A 17,758-nucleotide genomic window follows, 5' to 3' on the forward strand; every position below is an offset into this window, starting at 1 on the left:
TTATTAGTATTTTTAAGTATCGATAAGAAGCAAATTTTGGGGTGGGGGTTAAAGTGGGGTGGGGAGAGGGTGATAAAAAAAAGGGAAGTGCCTTAGGTGACAAATGGCACAAACTCCAATTGGGGGGGAGCAAGAGGATTGTGCTCCTGCAGCTCATGGAAGGGAGGGGGGGAGAATTTTACTTGTACAGTCGGAACGAGGGGGGGGGGGCGTCATAGGGCAGGGAAGGCCCATCTCCCATCTTGCAAATAAATTGTTAAGCGTGCCATCTACCTCCTGTGTTATTCTGGTCGAGTTTCCAGGCCGGGCACTCGAGATGCACAGAACAGAAAATGGGCTGTCTGCGAAGCAGTTAGAAACATCTGTTTTTCAATTGCCTCTTCTAATAAATTTATTTCTATCAATGTACAAGGAAATACAGTATACAGGGTTATGTTACACCTGGTCATCCCTGGATGGGAGGTGATGAAATCTGTGGTTGTGAGTTCTTCAGCACTTTGCACCCGTTAGATGGAAAGCGGTCCACTCCGTGAATCATGATGTTAGCCAGGGCATTCCTTCTTCGTCTCCAGGAGCCGAGATCCTTTGCGTGGTAGCGCAGGTGCTTTAGCCATTCTCTCGTCTCTATGCTGCTCTCAGCCTGTCAAAGAAATGGTTCATGATGGAGACACGCAGTATTGAGTTAAGCCCACTGGTAAGCAACGACCCCATGCTTCATCAGTAGTGAGAGAAAAAGCTTGTGCAGCTTGAAACGAATACGAGTCTTTTATGCGGGGCTTCTTGTCAATACTACACATACTTCAACTCGAGATGTGACGAACCCAGAATTATCAGTATCCAAGGAAGGTTCTAAAGAATCTTATGAATCTCGAGCCTTTAGAATCCTCCTCTTAAAAAAGTGTTGAAAAAGCCAGGAAAAAAAACTTCTTTTATTATGGAAAGTGTTTTGAAGCTGAATTTGATATGTTTCTTTAATGAGAAACAAATTAAGTAATAGTTCACTTTCAGGAGAAAACATATCCATATACTACTTCTTAAATGTAGTTTATGTAGCCATGTTCATCGACTACAGGAAATACATAAGCTCTGAAGTCTGAATTGTTTCCAGAGAAACAATCAACAGCGAAACCATGTTGCTTTTAAACTGGTAATGTAATGTTTCCTGCCTGAACTGTTTCTGTCCAGAGCAATGTAAACAAAAAGCTAGACAGCTAAAAATTTTAAATTAATGGGTCTGGGGCCCGCCGGCCAATTAGGCTTTCGGTGGACTCCGGAGGCGCCAATTTAAAAAGAAACAAACGTGGTTGGTGGATTCGAAAGATTAGATTCGCCGTTTTGGGCACTGGGATTCGGATTCCCAAATCTCGAATCTCTGCCAAGGATTAGCGGATTCGGATGACCCATCCCTAACTTCAACTGTACTACCCTCTTGTCTGTGCTGGGTCACGTGACAGTCACCTACCGAACACTGCTGCCAGGAATCCAGCGGTTTTAGCCGCTTTGATCACACTAGGGGCATCGCTGTCTCTCATGTTTGGGTCTCGTCGTCTGCTAACCCATGTGAACTTCTATGTGCATGCCAATGCAGGCCCTCACCACCCTCACAGTGCGGATGTGGCAACACCGCAACCCGTGTGTTGGGCAACCCGTTCGTTGGGCAACCCGTTCCCCGGTTATATCGAGGCTGAGCGAAAAAGTGCTAGCTGGGAAATTCCTGGCGTTTGCAAAATCGCCACACGAATATGAGAGATTGCTGCTCTTTGACCAAGCGAACATGACTGCTTGGGATCTGGCAAAAAAACTTGCCATGAAATGACCACCCAAATTTGCCATAAGTTATGCAGATTTGACATTAGCATAACAAAAGGCCACCAGTAAAACGGCAGGTAAACGATAAGTTATGTGGTGACGTAGTAACTGCCCGGTTACAACATGTAGGATTTTCCGTTCTGTTTATGGTATGGTACGGGGAGCATCCCAGTAAAGGCTGCAGAGGGATGTTTGCTGTGGTTGGTAATTCTGCTGGGTAAGTGGTGCTCTACACCCTTCCCTCTCCTGTACCACCATGATCTTTCCCCTCACCCTTTCAACATCAGCTCCCCACCCCTGGATCCTACTTTGGAGTTCATACGACATTCAGTTTGGCATGGACAGCTTTCATCGTCGTGAGAGGAGTCCGTTTTGATTCAGAGTTGCTTACCTTAAACAGAAATCCCTCCCGGGATGTGTACTCTTGAATTTCAAAACAGTCCTTCCATTCGGGATCACAGCTGATGATGCAGCCGCCTAGGTACAGCGGGTCCTGAAGAAGATCATGTAATCAGTGCGTGCCCAGTATAAAGTTTTTTGTTTTTTTTTTTGCGTACCCTAGGAAGGATGAACCTTCCAGCTTTTTCTTTGGCAAGCACGAGGGCACCATCGCGAATACCGGTGTTCCTCGGGAAGAGGAGGGAATTGTCGTGGGCCAGGTCGGGTCTGTAGTTTGAGTTGGGTCGGCCCAGTACGGCTAGGAGTGCGTGTAGCAGCGTGCAGCGGCTGGGTCCACCGGATCCTGCTCGGCCTCCGGCTTCCACAGGGCAGAGCAGGAGACGACCAGCCATTACGAAGCGGGTTTCTTCGCGGCTCCACCGAAGTAGGTCTAGCGCCGCCTGAAGTGTACAATGTAAAGAACGTGGATCTGCACTATGGACCACTATCAGGACGTGCACTATGCCAAACCATAATTCTCTTTGCTGACAAATGGGATCATGCTTCTAGGTAATGCCGACGGCAGAGGTCCCCCACAGTTTAGGGAGCCTGGTTTTAGAGAAGGGGTTACACTATAGCGAATTACGTTTTATCGAACTACATTTTAGAGAACACCGTCCAAGTTTTGCTTTCGGTTTCAGCATCTAGCGATCGAACCAGCAGTCAATGTTTGACGTTATGTCTTTGCGCGTTTGTCATGGATTTAATTTGCACTAGCCCTGGTACAAGAGTGCCGATATTTCGTGGAGAATGCGTGCCTCCTTCATGTTACAGTTCAAAAATTGGGCGGCGAGGTTCGTTCAGCATTTATTTCGAACGATGTGCAATGGCGCGCATGACTCTCGTACTCATTTCGTTTCGTCTACTGAATAGGCGACGTAGCGCATCATCACTTTTCCTCATGACCAGCCTTTGACTCTGTACTTCCACGCCGTGCAGCAAGGACTCAGGTGCGACCACGAGGGCGTATTAACTTGCTCATATACCACGACGAAACATTGCCTTTGAAATTATTCCTTTCTATGTATGCAGGGTGATTCATTTTAATAGGTATAGATTTCTAAAAATAGACGCGTGTGATTTTGCCACGCGCGACTGATGTATTCCTAGCTAAGGGGCTACAATGGGAGTCCCAAATTAAGCTTCGGGATGGAAGCCTTAATTAGTTCTCACTAATTACGAAAATATGTATGTGTTATATCAAACCTCTCCGCAGATAACGCTAGAAAACGTATCCGAATTTCCTCACTTTTTATTTTCATTTTGAGTTGCTCCTGTGCGGCGCGCCTTTCTAATTAGGGCTTCGGTTCGGAAGCTTTAATTTTGCCTGGATGGATGATTGCCCGGAATTTACAGATGGAAATACAAAAAAGCGCGCCAAAATTGAAGAGTAATCACTCTCTATGTGTACTGTTTTTGTATACCATTTCATTCTGCAAACAATTGCTGGAGCTCCTTGAAAGAGCGACTACCAGATTACAAGTTGTGAAATGAACATCCCTTCCGTCCCTGCCAAAAAGGAAAAAGAAAAAAAATCGGCTGGTAGACCTTAACACGTGTCAAAACCAAATCCCTCAGCGAACGTCGAAAAGTGGGGGCTTCATGGGCGTACCGAGAGGGGGGCAAGGGTGGCCATTGCCCCCCCCCCCCCCCTGGAGCTCCAAGGTCGCTTTGTTCACAAGTTGTATTATTCGGTCATTATTAACAAGTAATTATTATTCTCAAATGTCATAATAGGAACCTCTGGACATCCGCAACGTCCGCCTCCAACAAAAGAGGTGGTGGTGCATGCTCCCCCCATCCCCCGCTGGAAGCACTTTGCCCCCCCCCCCCCCGGACAAATCCTGGGAATGCCCATGATGCTTCCAGTATTATTGCGCATAATTAGGGGTGAGACCAGATTCGGCTATACCCGCGCGTTCTATGATTTGCGGGTAGAAATTCGATGTCGCTGAGGGTTGGGAGTAAAATGCGGCTGTGCACGCAATGCGTCTGCGGGTAGTGCGGATAAGCCCGCATTACTCGCATTCACAAAACTAACCTTCTGACCGGGGCAAAGGTACCGACAGTTCTACTGCTGTGCAGCACGTGTCAGCACTGAGATCAGATCTTAGGCCATTTACAAGTTATTTCAGTGCTCCTATGTCTCACAGTTGATGAGCAAATACTTATTGGGACATTACGTTTCTCTTTGATTGGCAGTTTTCCGACACATGCTATAAACTTACAAGGACACAGTGCCCGGTGTAAACGACAACATACCTTCCTCAATCGAACGCTTCCAACGCTGCCACCGTTGCCGTTCGAAATCCGTCTTGCTGATAAACTTGAGATTCGGCGCCACAACGTCGCGGATCCTCCGGCACGTGTTAACTGCAACGGCACCGTTGCTGCTCCCGGAGCTCCCATTTCAGCACCGCGGTGTCTTACCTGGTTTATACGGTCCAGGTGATTCTCCACCTTGAGTTGGGCTTCGCGTAACGCATCTCTGTCCATGTGACCCAAGGGCGTCACTTTGTGCAAGCGGCTCAGCAACAGCGGGTACCTAGACGTAGATCACGCGACGTCAGGTGCTGCCCTCGAGTTTCCCGGTCGCGTACTTACTTAGTTACTCTCTGCACGGGGACCATGAGGAAGGCCGCGAGGTTCATTCTGCGTAACAGCGCGTTCTCCATCTGTGATACCCTCAGGAATATCCTTAGTAGTTCTTTATCTTTCTCGTGGGCGCTGAGGCAGACTGATGCAGCCGCCTGACCAGCGCAGTATATTTCGAAAGCTTTGAGGAACGAAGCCATGGAGTTCAAGAACAGTTGACCTATCGGCACTGTGTTGTAATCCTGAAACCGAATCACGCCATGAGCACATTTGTATTCGGACGCTGAAAATAGTCGACAGCACCTGGTCTCCTCTTTGGGTAGCTGCGTCTAACGCGTTCTGGAGGTTGCCGGTGAACTCCTCGTTGATTGCTATAAGTTCGTCCAAGTTCAGGAACACTTCTGCTAGCTGTGCTTTGCTCAGTAATCCGGCTGTCTCTATGGGCCTGTACAGTTCCTGCGCCACGAAAAAAGGTCATTGCCATACGCCGTACAGTTATCGTGTGACGCAGATCGCACCTCCTTAACGATCCGCAGGTCGTCGCCATACTTCGCTTCCGTCTGCACGATCTCCGTAATGATCTCGCGACGTTCCGTGCGGTTCTTTTCACATTCGAGGCAGACTTGTTCTCCATTAACCTGCGAAATGATTGATCCATATCAGGGCTCATCTTCCTCGGACACTTGACGACTACATTCACGGTGAAGCCCTTCCCACGTGCGTTCGCTTTCCCAGAGCCTCTTAGCAAGGCGTCATGTCGATGCGAGTTTAATAGAGAACGAGGTAGCGGGGACATCTAAGGGTATGCATTCTAGCTGATGCGCACTGCCATACCGCATAGTATCCTTATAACGGTACCAGCCTTATCGTTCTCCGCGTCTTCGTGTGAGGGTTAGTCACGGAATTCGCGGTTACATGTATACTTGAGGCGCACTCCTTCCTCCCAAACTTTATCAATCATCTAGGGCGACGTAACACATAGGGAAACAACGATCTCGAAGTTATGGCCCGTCCACTGTTCGTACGTCGTTTGCTCGGTGAGGTAGCGCAACTTCAGTAGACAGGCCGTCGCGAGACTATCTGCTGTTCGCCATTGATGAGCTTCGTCCGGACAGCTTTCGCATAATTAAGCAACTGTAATTACTACTTTCAAATGTACCTTCGGTAGCTCTATGCGTCCTGGCGTCAAATACAGTAAAAATGACGCAAATGCCAGTAGTTGGCTAGCCACTAAGTTGCAAAAGTACCTACAAACCACTCGGTTATTGAAAATGAGTAATTGCTTATACTCGTACCTTCCTCCTCCTCTGTCGATAGAATAGGGCGGCACAGTTACTAGCGACTGATCTCAAATTTGTACAGCCAATCAAAAGCTGTTTAGACGCCCGCCTCTGTTGAGACGCTGGAACATCAGAGGAAGACACCTTCTTTGCACGTTCCGGCCATCAATTACACGTCGTTCGTCCAAAGCGGGACGTGGAATCGTGGTGTTCATATGCCGTGTCATAACCGTTACTCAAGAATGCATTACAAAACTAACGTACAGCGCCGTCTGGTGGATATGCTTGATTACTATACTGGAGTACTTACCTCCTGGTTGCAGTCCGCACATCTCTCGTTGTGTCCATTAGCGAGCGGGAACGGGATGTCCAGTTCCTTGCAGTCCGAATTGTCCGCTTCCCGCCCTTCGACGGTGTCGTACCTCGCCGTGTTGTCGTAGCCGTTTTCGTGTAACGGGTCGAGACAGGCGAGACCACGGTCACGGACGTCCTCCAGGTAGCCAAGAATGTCTGCTTTGGAAGCACCTTGAAAGAACGACCGCGAGATCTGGCCGTCGGAGCCCACGCGATTATGTCCATTGACTTTTGGCTTTTCAGGCTCCGTGGGTTTCGGGTCAGGCAGTTCTTCATATAGGGGTTCAGCTGGTGACACACGTTCGTAATGGTTTGGTATTGTGTCCGCATACAAGGGCTCGTCTGGGCTTACGGCAGGGACTTCAGGTCGAGGCGGAGGCTGAATTGGAGTATGTTTGCTGAAGAGTGCTCTAGCCTGTTCCCCTCCCAGTTGTGGTGCTGAATGTCGCATACGAGGCCGTCGTTTCGCAGGACCACGTCGCACTGGATAGCTGCCGCTCACGCGACCGTTCAAGCTTATGAGGACTCGTGTTCCGGTGCTTGACTGTGTCGTGACTGTTACTGTTGTAGCTTGGCCCGATTTCTCTTCGGCAGCCTGGTCGGGGGCGTGGTCCCTCTCGCTGCCGTGCGCTTCGACGGGGCTAGGTGTAAACCTTTCATTTATGGCTTCATTGTCCCGTGTGACCGACGGCTGGACCTCGTCAATTCTCTTTGCGGAAGTAATAGTAAGTTTCTGTAGGGGCTCTTCCAGAACAATCCGATCAATGTGTTGTGAAGGTCTCCTACTCGCCGGCAAAGGTGGCGGAGGTTGCAGAGGTAACTGCGGTGGTGGCAGCTGCGGCGGTGGCGGAGGAGGCGACGACTGAGGCCTCGGTAGACGACGAGGACCGCGAGGCACTCTCAGCATCTCCCAGGCTCCTGTGCAGGAGTCATCGATTCGCCGCGCCCACACACTAGTCCGGGGCTCATCGGGTGTACCTCCAAAGAAAGTAACCCGTCGCGTTGGACGGTGCTCGATTTCCTCGCCCTCGTTCTGCTTCTTGAGGATACTACGTCGACCGGGGTCAATCGGTGTCGCGGAGGCGGTCTTCCAGCGGTGCCGTTGTCGTGGCGGTGAACAAGAAGCGGTCCTTCGAGAGGTAGCTCGTCGTATTGGCGAGGGAGAGTAGCAGACACGAAGGTCACGAAAGCGTCCAATGTCCACTACCGCGTCGCTGTCGTCGTCATAGTCCGGTACGGGCTCTGGCGGTTTCTTGGCAGGTTGCGGTTCTGATCTGGTTGCGACGAGAGCGTTCACGTTTAGGTCGTCCACGTCGCTGTCGACAGGTGATTCGTGGTTTCCTCGGAGGTATTCCTGGGAAAACACGACCGCCCGCGTTATTTTCTGAACGAGAAAAATTTGAGCCGGGTACAACTTACGATTCCACCTGCTTGGGCTATACCCGTGATACACACACGCATCGCAACATTGCTGCTTTGTCTGTATTTATTTTATTACGGTTCGGGAGGACCCGTTATCAGCAAAGTCGTTGCTAACAGGATATTGTACTCAAAGAAATTTCGTTGCGTGCTCGATTTCGACTGTTCGCACACAATTTTATGTAGAAACGATGACGTCGTAATCATGGTCAGTTTTAAGTTTCTCGATTTCTTGGCGCAATATTCCCGCGACGTCCCTACCACGAAACTATGTTTGCCCCTCATGTTTGCCGAATGTGAGTGTTAGGTTTTCAATATTCTGTTACCTGGAGAGAAAAAGACGGTGCACGAAAACCTCTACTTGTAAACAATAGAGCAGACACTGATAAGCGAAGTATGTATAGCCCCGGAAAATGGTGGCACGAGGAAAGGCAAACGGCTGTTTAGCCCAAAACAGCACAAGAATATGTATGCCGTTGATGTCCCGCTTTCCCTTCCTTTTGTACCTCGCTGATTAATGCAACAGAGCAAAAATCTGCATCCGCACCTGCCTTTCATTTTTAGCCTTTTTACCGCCAGCTAGGAAGTAGACACCCGCGCAAGCACGGAACCACAACAAAGACCGCCGCTCCAGAAAAAAGACAATACCTTGATGAGGTCGTACGCCGTGACGTCACATTCCAGGATGGAACGCCGCGAAGCGACCGAGCCGCACCGAGAAGCCGGTTCCGACATCTTGGCTGCAAACCTGGATGCGGGACATACCCGAACGGAGCCGTACCCTCTTGCAGCTGGCCAGGCCGCTGGCCATGCCTCCGTCCAGGCAGCACCACCTCCGCCGCCGGCCCATGACAGCGTGCCGTACTTGTGCTGCTGTCGCCGAGGATGTCGCATGGCTCGTGACGATCACCTGTCCATGGAGGACGTCTTCCCCGCCCTTGGGAGCTGCAGCGTAAACAAACACACCCTTAGCGTAGCAGCAGCCCACAGTCGACCGGGCGATGCCTTTGTTCCTCGAGGGTCACGGACGAGCGCCTCCGCCCGCGGTCGACGGCCCGTACACCCGCGCTTCCGCCATATTTCGCGGGCAGCTACTGTTGTGGACGCCGGCTCGTTTCTGCTCCGGTGAAGACGTTCGAGATTTCTTTTTCGACAAGTTGGAGTCCGTTAGCGTGACAGGGCATCAAGCAGGGGGTGACACGGGCTATGCACGAAATGGGTGCGTGGCAACGAGGATTCGCAGACGGCTTCACAGGTTTCCAGGAGAAAGAAATTTAATGTGTTTGGTTCGACTTTAGATATTCTACATTGTCGAACGTTTCATTTTGGGCATCTATTTATATTCCTATACGGTAATCGTTACCATTGTTCCCTTATGTCTATGCAAATTGGAGCAGCGTAGTCGCTTTACAGTGTTGCGTGCAGTGTATTTCTATCATTTTGTAGAGTTCTACCATTTTCACTCAGAAACAATGCAGTCGTGCCCTGTTCAGAACTAGGACGCCACAACGTTTCAGCCGACGCGGCTGCAATGCATCCACCCGAAGAAGACCTGTCATGCAACCACGGAGGAGATGGATAACTCGCTTTCTTTCTCTCTCTCTCATTTGGTTCCTTTTTTCCGATTTTTCTTTTTTTTCTGGTTGGGGAGGGGAGGGGGGCGAAGGGTTGTTCTAAGCTTTCTGTGCATCGGGTCTGCAGGCAGGTGACGTCGATGATAGAGGCAAGGAGAAAAGTAATAGGACAACCAGTACGTGGCATTGTACGGGAGCCTTACATCATCGGCTGAGACTGAACGTCCCATTCGGAAACACGTTTCTACGTAAGACTGGTGCCACGCCCTCGTAAACGTGTTCAACATCTAGAGAACTCACATCACATTCTGATGGAGTATGATCGTATTCGCAGGGACCAGCCGGCGCTGACGGGACGCTGGACAGAATATAGACTACAGACCATTTGATGTAGTGCAGGTGTTGGTAGGGTTCCTAAGTGTTGGGAGAACAGACTGCCACCCATCGCCAAACCGCGAACAGTCAACTTTAAAGATGGCTTGATATGGGTCGAAAAAAAAAAAAAAAAGACAGCGGCGGGAAGTCGGTCATGCACCATCTTTATTACCGATGAAGTGCCCTAAACGATTACGCGACATTGGCAGACTGCCTCTTTCACGTCAACTTATTACATTTCTCAGGACTCTGGATAAGCAGAAGTCACTTTAAGAGCCAAGTGCTGTAAAGTTCTCTCGGGTAGCGGGTCTCATCACAGATGCCTCACGTTAATATGTTGCATGTCTCCTCGTTCGACATATAAGGAAGACAGGAACAAGTTTCGAAAGTCGTCACCGAGGTCCTGGAACGGACGAAACAAAGCGAGCCACACGTAACATGTCTTTCTAAACGACAGAGTGCAACAACATTGTACATGAGAACATACAAAACAATGGGCAGACGACGCGGTTCGTTTTTTTCTTTTCTTCTTTCGTTTCTCTTCACACCAATTAGCGTTGGCTCATGCAGCTCCCCTGGCACGAGGGACATGCGTTCTACTTTCGTTCGAGGTGCGCACGGAGTTCAAGTGGGGTCAAGCAATAAACGCACCCGAAGAAAGCGCGTTTCGTAACGGCAACCGCCTGGCCCGAATCGCTTTCGCGCGCTCGAAATAAAAATCGCCGCCTGTGGAAACAAAATCACCGTTGAAATACCGGCATTGTCAGCATGCCGACACCGAATCAGCCGTCGTTTATGTAACGATCCGGCCACGTGACAAGCCCCATTTCCGTCTTGTTTCCTTTTATCGGTTCGTGCACGCGGAACATGCGACGAAGGCACGTACGTATCAACCGATCGAGTCTTTCATGATATTGCTTCCTTCCTCCAGAGTCTGTCCTTGGAGTCGAGGCAGTCCGGTGGAGACTGCCTGCCTGCGTGCGTGCCCCCCTGCTGAGTGCGTTCGTTCTGTCCATGCTGACCGTCGTATCTGGGTCAAGCTGGCCACTTGAATATTGCCGAGTGGGAAGATGCACACCTGACCCACTGATCGTCCCACGTATTTAATCGTACAGCTCCATTTCAGATTAGACGCCACGACCATCTTACTACGATCTTATTGTCGACGTGACGGATTTTATCGCCGTCTTTGCGAGACAATCGTCTCGAGTTGTGCGTGATCGGTTCAGTGTTAGATAAGATGAAGATGTGCTTTGTTTTACGCGGATTTCTGTGTGTTTACGATGTGGGAAGATAATCGTGTAACAGAGTCGGGAGATGAGTGTCAAAGCGATGTGAGCTCCTGGAAGGCTTGGTTACACAAGACGCGAGAGGCCAGGTCCACTGTATCAGTGACGCGTCCCTGTCGTTTGTGTGGTATTGTGAACCCAGCGTAATTACCCGAGCAACTGTGAGGTCATGGTACAGAAATGATGGGACTTATTACAAATGATCTAAGTATTGGGCACCATGAGTTACAGAGACAATGAGTGCATTGTTGGTAGGCTTCATAGAACAGGTCGTATTGGAGAATATTTATCCACGTATTGCTGGAGTTGAAAACGACTTGGTGGCACATGATCATCATCATTTGGCATCAATGTGGCACTGAAAATGGAAACCCTGCTATGTGGTCGAGGGTACGAAACGTGGCTGCCAAACGTTTTTCATCTTGGAGCATCACAACAGTTTTGTACAGAAAGTATACCAGATGAGAAAGCTCGTGAAACTGCGTTGTAATCAAGATATTCTGCCACAAAGAGCTATTCATTCTGGCCTTACCCCTTTTTTTGCTCTATTCTCCGTCTTCACGTGTACATCCTGAAAGAATCCTGTCGCCCAGAAGCACCTCGAACGGCTTCCGCTGTGATCCTGTTTACCGTGAACCCGAGGTGGCATTCACTGTATTGACTATTCAGTTCTGTTCGTCAGGAAAACGTGCTTGCGCGTGCATTAATAATGCAATGAGTGTATGGGGTAATCAAGGCATAGAAGGGTAGTTAGACACCAGCAAAAATGTGCATACACGACAACAACCTTTCTCAAAGGCTATTGCTCGTCGTGGCTCAAATTAGGAATAAACCGTGAGAATTCATCCTGGGCGAACGGCTAGAGACACACGGACGGACAACACGTATAAAAGCGTATGTAAATACGTGTATAAGGGCCTGCCTTCATAGACAGGTTCCCAACTTGATGACAATACACACATAGGCATAGCGTTCACGACGTGTTATCTGTCCGTACATGTCTCTCGCGTCCGCTGAGTATGTTTCGCCAAAACTAACACGCTCCAAAGGTCCTGTCGTGAGATTTCATGAGATAAACTTTGCTTTTCGCCACTGACGACATGGGGGGGGCGACATTTGCAGAATTTCGGATGGAGTGCAAAGAAAATAGACGATGTAACCTAAGTAGTATCTAATGCTACCATTCCTGGTGACGAACATGTTTGCACACAATGTGTTATGATCAATATTCATCTGCATTTTTGTGCCCGTCGTGACTGCTGCATACCAGTTACGAAAATAACCGCTACATGTCTAGCGATATCAGTGGCTGGTGACAGGTGTCCTTCTAGGTGACGTTATATACAAGACAAGCAATGAAGCGGAGTAGCAATTTCGAGGTGCCAACCATGCATGAAGCAATCAAGCACTTGGACCGTTGTTGAACTGAAAAAGTGACGTGTGTAATTTGAGCTGTCGATACATTTGCTACCTACAAAACACAACCTACTTTTCAAATACTTTTGTTCATCGAACTCTACTGTCAGTGACTTGTGGACACCAGCAATACCAAGTGGAGTATATAATGCTGCTATATGGCATTGCACCTTTTCTTATTTTCAGCTTATATATAGTATGTTCTACTCATCTATAGTGCATGAGTTTGTATGCCAAGCGTAGCCAGTACTGGACATATTTTGCGGCTTTGGTGGTAGTCGGGCACACTCGCGCCGGCAAAGGTACCTTAGGCGGCCTTATTGGTATACATCATCAAGCCTTTCTAACCTATCCTCTTCAACCTGCCCGCTCTTTTGTGTTTTAATTCGCCGTCTTTGCAGGTTACTGTCGGTAACAAACACTATAATGTGTTTGCATAGCATTTTAGCAGTTTTTTGTATTGTTTATATTTTGGACGGGTAACTAAAATGTGTGCTGCATCAGGACTTCCTGCAGAGGAAGACCTCGTTTCACGGCAACACTTCCGAGAAGGTGTATCTATATACGTGTGGTATCGTCATCAAGTAGTGAACCTTCCTCCGGAGGTAGACCTCATTTTCAGATTAGGTAGAACCAGTGGCACCTTTTACCGATACCTCAATTTCAGATCTGTGATCGGATGCCACGATCGTACACTTTTGCGTCCTTAGAAAAGTAACAGGTTTCAACACCACCACCGTGGTAACCTGCGATCGAACTATCCGTGTGTATATGTGTATTGTTGACTTATTACACATCAGTCACTAAAAGGTACGAGTGTATTGTCGCAAGTAAGAAACCTACGTATGGAGGTAGCCCTCTTTACGCTGTGCATTTATATTGTAGACTGTTGTTGTACTGTGCATATTGTCATCATGTTTTCTTCTGTTGGAGGGTGGGACAAAAAAGCGGGCAATGCTTGACATATTTTCAGGGAAGAAAAAAGCGATCCAGGAGCAACTCATGCACCGTGACCGTATTCCAAGACACGGTTCCAGACAGATGGCGTTAACAAAGCTGCCATTTATATTGCGTTGCCAACTGTAGGATGGGACATGACGCAATGCATGCCCACAGATTGGCCATATCAGAGGCTACGTTAGGCCTTGCCACATCAGATTAGTGCCTGCAGCCAAAACTTTTCAGCATTAGCACTGTGTATTGTACACGGCTTTTTACACGTATATTAGGCACTCATTAGTAACACGCCTATGCGATCCTTCGGCTGTCCGATCATCGTCGTTAATTGTAAGAGGAGGTGGAGGGGGGTAACGTTGGGTTGAGTAGACGAGCGGTATAGTCACATAAGAAGTAGTACTTGGCGTAAACGTTTGTCACTCATGAAAAGAAGGACTGCAAGCAAGCATTGCACATGCACCATTCTGTCTGCACGACCTGACGTGCAACCTCTTTGGAATTCGGTAATTATCTGCGCGAGGGTTTGTCTTGTAGTATCCAGCAACAACAAATGGGCTAATGCTGATCGGTGTAGCCGTGCTGCCACGATGTCTACGAAATGTAAGGCAGTCCACAAATCGGTACCAGCACCTGTCAGAGGTCGCACCTGTCATCCCGTTGACTGTATCATTGCTCGGTCCACAGTAAATTATCTACTTCGTGCACGTTATGGTTCTCAGCATTTGATGAACAATAAGACTTTCTCGAATTTTGTTTTCAGCTAACTGTTGGTTTCATTCAACTCGAAGCATCTTGTGCGACATCTGAGCAAAAACTGAATCACAGACAAGCTTATTTGACGTATACAGACGTGCAAACATCTTTACGTCGCCGTAATCCTCCACCCAAACTTAACTAGCTCGTTCACATTTTCCTGATCGGAAGGAACGCACCGGGATTCGGCACCGAAACCCAATTTTTTTTTACGCGCCCCACATCTCTCGATCCTGGACCCCCTCATCACCACTTCCTCCTGGAACCTTCAAGCACACACGTACACACGCACAGGTACACAAAGGGTGCGAAACTTTGAAAGCGCTATACCACAGAACCCGGAAGAACCAAACTATACCCTGACCATTTCCGGACTAGTCCGCCGCCGCCGTCGCCGCCAACTGACCATCGCCCGTTCCATTTGCGCCGTGTCAGACCAAGTCAGACACCGCGATGTCGGCCATCATTTTGTTTGGCCAGACGCCAGCGTTGCAAGCCGCTTGGTCACGTCCTGACCCGCGTCGAGAACCACAGCGTATGTGCGAAGATATCGACGGACACTCACCCGAACCGTAGAATCAGTGTAATCCAAGTTTTTCTCAAGTAGTTCTATGACATGAGGAACACACAAGGTAGCCCTGCATCGGGGCCGCCAGCGAACAACTACCAGAGCAGGAATCCAGGGCGACACGCGGCATACAGGGGAGAGAGGATACTTCTCGCCCTCTGCTTCACCACCACCTGGCAGGTAACATCCGCCCTCTCTCTCTCACTCTCCCCCTCTCTCTTCCCGTTCTCTACAACCGGTAGCCATCGGTCGTCCGTCCAGATCGATGTTGGAGAGTTTTTCGCTGGATTTTGGCGAAAAAGCAGCCGTGTCTTGATGGCTGTGGACTGAAGGACGTCCACTGCCGTTGCAGCCTTGATGAACATGGGCCGTTAGACGGCTCTCGTAATGTGACGTTCGAATGACCGTCCAGTTGAAGGAGATTGTGGTAATTGTGGTCTTTCATGTTCTTTTTTTTTTTTTTTTTTTTTTTTACGTACCTCTATGCGCATCAGACCCATCTCATCGTCGTCTCTTTTTCTGTGTAAAAAGATGACTTAGAGCTGACTTTTCTTTTTCTTCTAAAGTCTAGGAGTTACGTGCGAAATGGGGATGGTAATGCTTCCTGTTTATGCAGCCTTCGGTTTGTTTTTGAATTTTTATTTTTATTTTTTATGGGGAAGCAGTGATGACTTTGCTTGAACCCCTATATTTCTGCTGTGAACGTAGAGCAGCAAAGTCTATTTTCTGTTTTTTTTTTTTTTGTTTGCACAACAGAAAGAAAACATTGACGGTATAGACAGAATTTCACCACATAGCACGGCGAAGGTAAACCATTGCAGAGAAAAATACTTGTACCACTCCTGATTTGTGGAAAGCGCAAGGCGTACGCCTTTTTGTGGCAAGAAAAGTCCACAAAATGGCCTACGTCTCTCATTTTCAACCAATCAGGAGAGAGAACGATGTCATTCGGGGAGATGTGAACAGCAGCGCAAACAGTTTAGAGATTGCAGATGCAGACACCTCACAAAAGAGACAAGAATATTGATACCCCGCCAACTAACGAGTCAAGTATCCCAGAAAGGGAAAGCTATACAAGCTTCTCCAAAGCGGGACCGAAGGTGATGGCTTTTCCTTCTCTGTCCTTTTTGACGAACTCTGGAAATAAACTTCTCATCTGTGAAACTTGCTGTACACCTTGTTCATTTGTATGCGTTTGCGCCGCAGATGCATCACGGATCGGAGCGAGATGATGTCACGGCTTAGAGAGCTCCTACACGGCTGACCTTCAACAACAGGAAGGTTACAGCGCTGACATTAGTGGAGTCGAACTACTAATATACCTACCCCGATTGGCCTTGTGATCGCTGCAGTATGTACTCGCAATCCACAGTTATGCGCCGTTCGACGAGCTGGAAAGTCGGGAGAAAGAAAACAGCGGCATCGCCTCGGTATTGTTGCTTCGACACGATTTTTTTCTGTGGATGTATCGCAAACGAACGAGCGCTTTAACGTCACATTTTTTTAAGCATTTCGCGTTAGAGCCGTGAAGCAACTGTGGCTATGACCGGCGTACAGACGTGGACAGGTGGAGAGAGGACAGCAGGAAGGAGTGAGGGACAAGGGGAGTGTTAGTGTGCGTCCTGGGCCCACATCAGGTGGAGCTGTGCCGACATATTCGCCTGGAAAGTCTGCACGGAAACCCAGGGAAAACATCAGACAGCACTGCAGGTGGTAGGATTCGAACCCACCACCTCCCAGTCTCGTCAGCATGACCTTGGCTGCCGACAACGAGCGTATGCTTTTCTCCACTCAGTCATGCCGCTGGTGCATAATTATTAATCGCTGTTCCTTGCATATCTGTACTCTATATGTACTCTGTATGTATCGTCTTGTGGCACCGCCGCGGTGAAACGTCCCATGTCATCAGCATTATCTAGTTGTTGTTGTTGTTGTTGCTGTCTTGTGGCATGTTCGAAAACCAGAATGCGATTCGCACGTTCATTTTCTTGTACGTATGAGATTTCAATGGAAAAAATCTGAAAATTGTGTAGCTTCGCAGTAAGAACGCGTTTTTTCCGGCTCGCTTCCTCTCCAAATGTCTGCGCAACTGTTTATTTATTTATTTATTTTCCAGTGCTATCCAACTATGATACGGTCCGTAGATGACCTGTCGGACATTCTCTTAGCGTAGTGGCACTTTCTTACCAATGGTATTCTAGAAATCGCCACTATTCTGTGGTATGGATGCGTGCTACGTGATATGCAACAACAACAAAAGAATTTGAGTCACGGTGATTTATCTCTATTTATAACAATAATACACAAATGTGTGTTTTCTCTAGCACGGTAGCAGACCCTTGTATGCGTTCCACACACGACCCGCATCTCAGATATGGTATGTAACTGGCGAGCTTTCGGTGACAGTATGCACTTACCGTTCTTTACATATAGCAGTCTCCCTTTCGATGAGTTTTTCCTCGTATCACTGCCCTACTTGATGACAATACGTACCTCCGCATGACAAGATGTAACCTTCCACGAGTTTATGGACCAGACTCCGTGATGGCAGGCTATCCTTGAAACCGTCGAAACGCTATTGTTTCGGTTGTCGTTTTGTGCGGTAGTTATCGTTGTCTGCAGCTGTTTCTGTGAGGCAACATTGTTGGGACTACAATATCTTGTCCGTTGAGATTCCTCACGCCTCGAATCTACTGGTATGTCTCGTTAATAACTCATCGTTTTCGTTCCCGGGAAGATCCTCAGGACGCTGTTGTTCTTCTGGACGCCCAGAAGGTGTCCGTCTCAACTCCACCCTGCTCGAGATATCGACGGCTCTTGTTCTGACAGAAAGCTATTCTAGTATACGTTCTCGGCATACAAAGGTTAGTTTATCTGCCGACGTGAGCCTTTACGTAACATAGTTTCAACTGGTGACAAGACGAGCTTGTT

The 17,758-nt window shown here is 48.5% G+C and overlaps 1 protein-coding gene across 2 annotated transcripts; it reads right to left on the bottom strand.

The window, feature by feature from the left end:
* Window positions 1-363: 363 nt before the first annotated feature.
* LOC135388912 (dynamin-binding protein-like) lies at window positions 364-14,967 on the bottom strand. Of its 2 annotated transcripts, XM_064618790.1 has the most exons (11): window positions 14,825-14,967; window positions 8,544-8,840; window positions 6,433-7,830; window positions 5,361-5,480; window positions 5,146-5,298; window positions 4,852-5,084; window positions 4,678-4,792; window positions 4,510-4,620; window positions 2,367-2,648; window positions 2,201-2,302; window positions 364-640 (listed from the first exon to the last, which is right to left on the bottom strand). In XM_064618790.1, exons 2-11 carry the CDS (start codon window positions 8,787-8,789, stop codon window positions 446-448), a joined length of 2,955 nt encoding a protein of 984 aa, XP_064474860.1. In that variant the 5' UTR covers window positions 8,790-8,840; window positions 14,825-14,967; the 3' UTR covers window positions 364-445. The 2 variants fall into 2 exon arrangements, with proteins under 2 accessions (XP_064474860.1, XP_064474859.1); XM_064618789.1 differs by having other exon boundaries at window positions 4,510-4,792.
* Window positions 14,968-17,758: the final 2,791 nt, after the last annotated feature.

This window comes from Ornithodoros turicata, chromosome 3 (genome assembly GCF_037126465.1).
Source record: "Ornithodoros turicata isolate Travis chromosome 3, ASM3712646v1, whole genome shotgun sequence".
Classification (NCBI taxonomy): domain Eukaryota; kingdom Metazoa; phylum Arthropoda; class Arachnida; order Ixodida; family Argasidae; genus Ornithodoros; species Ornithodoros turicata.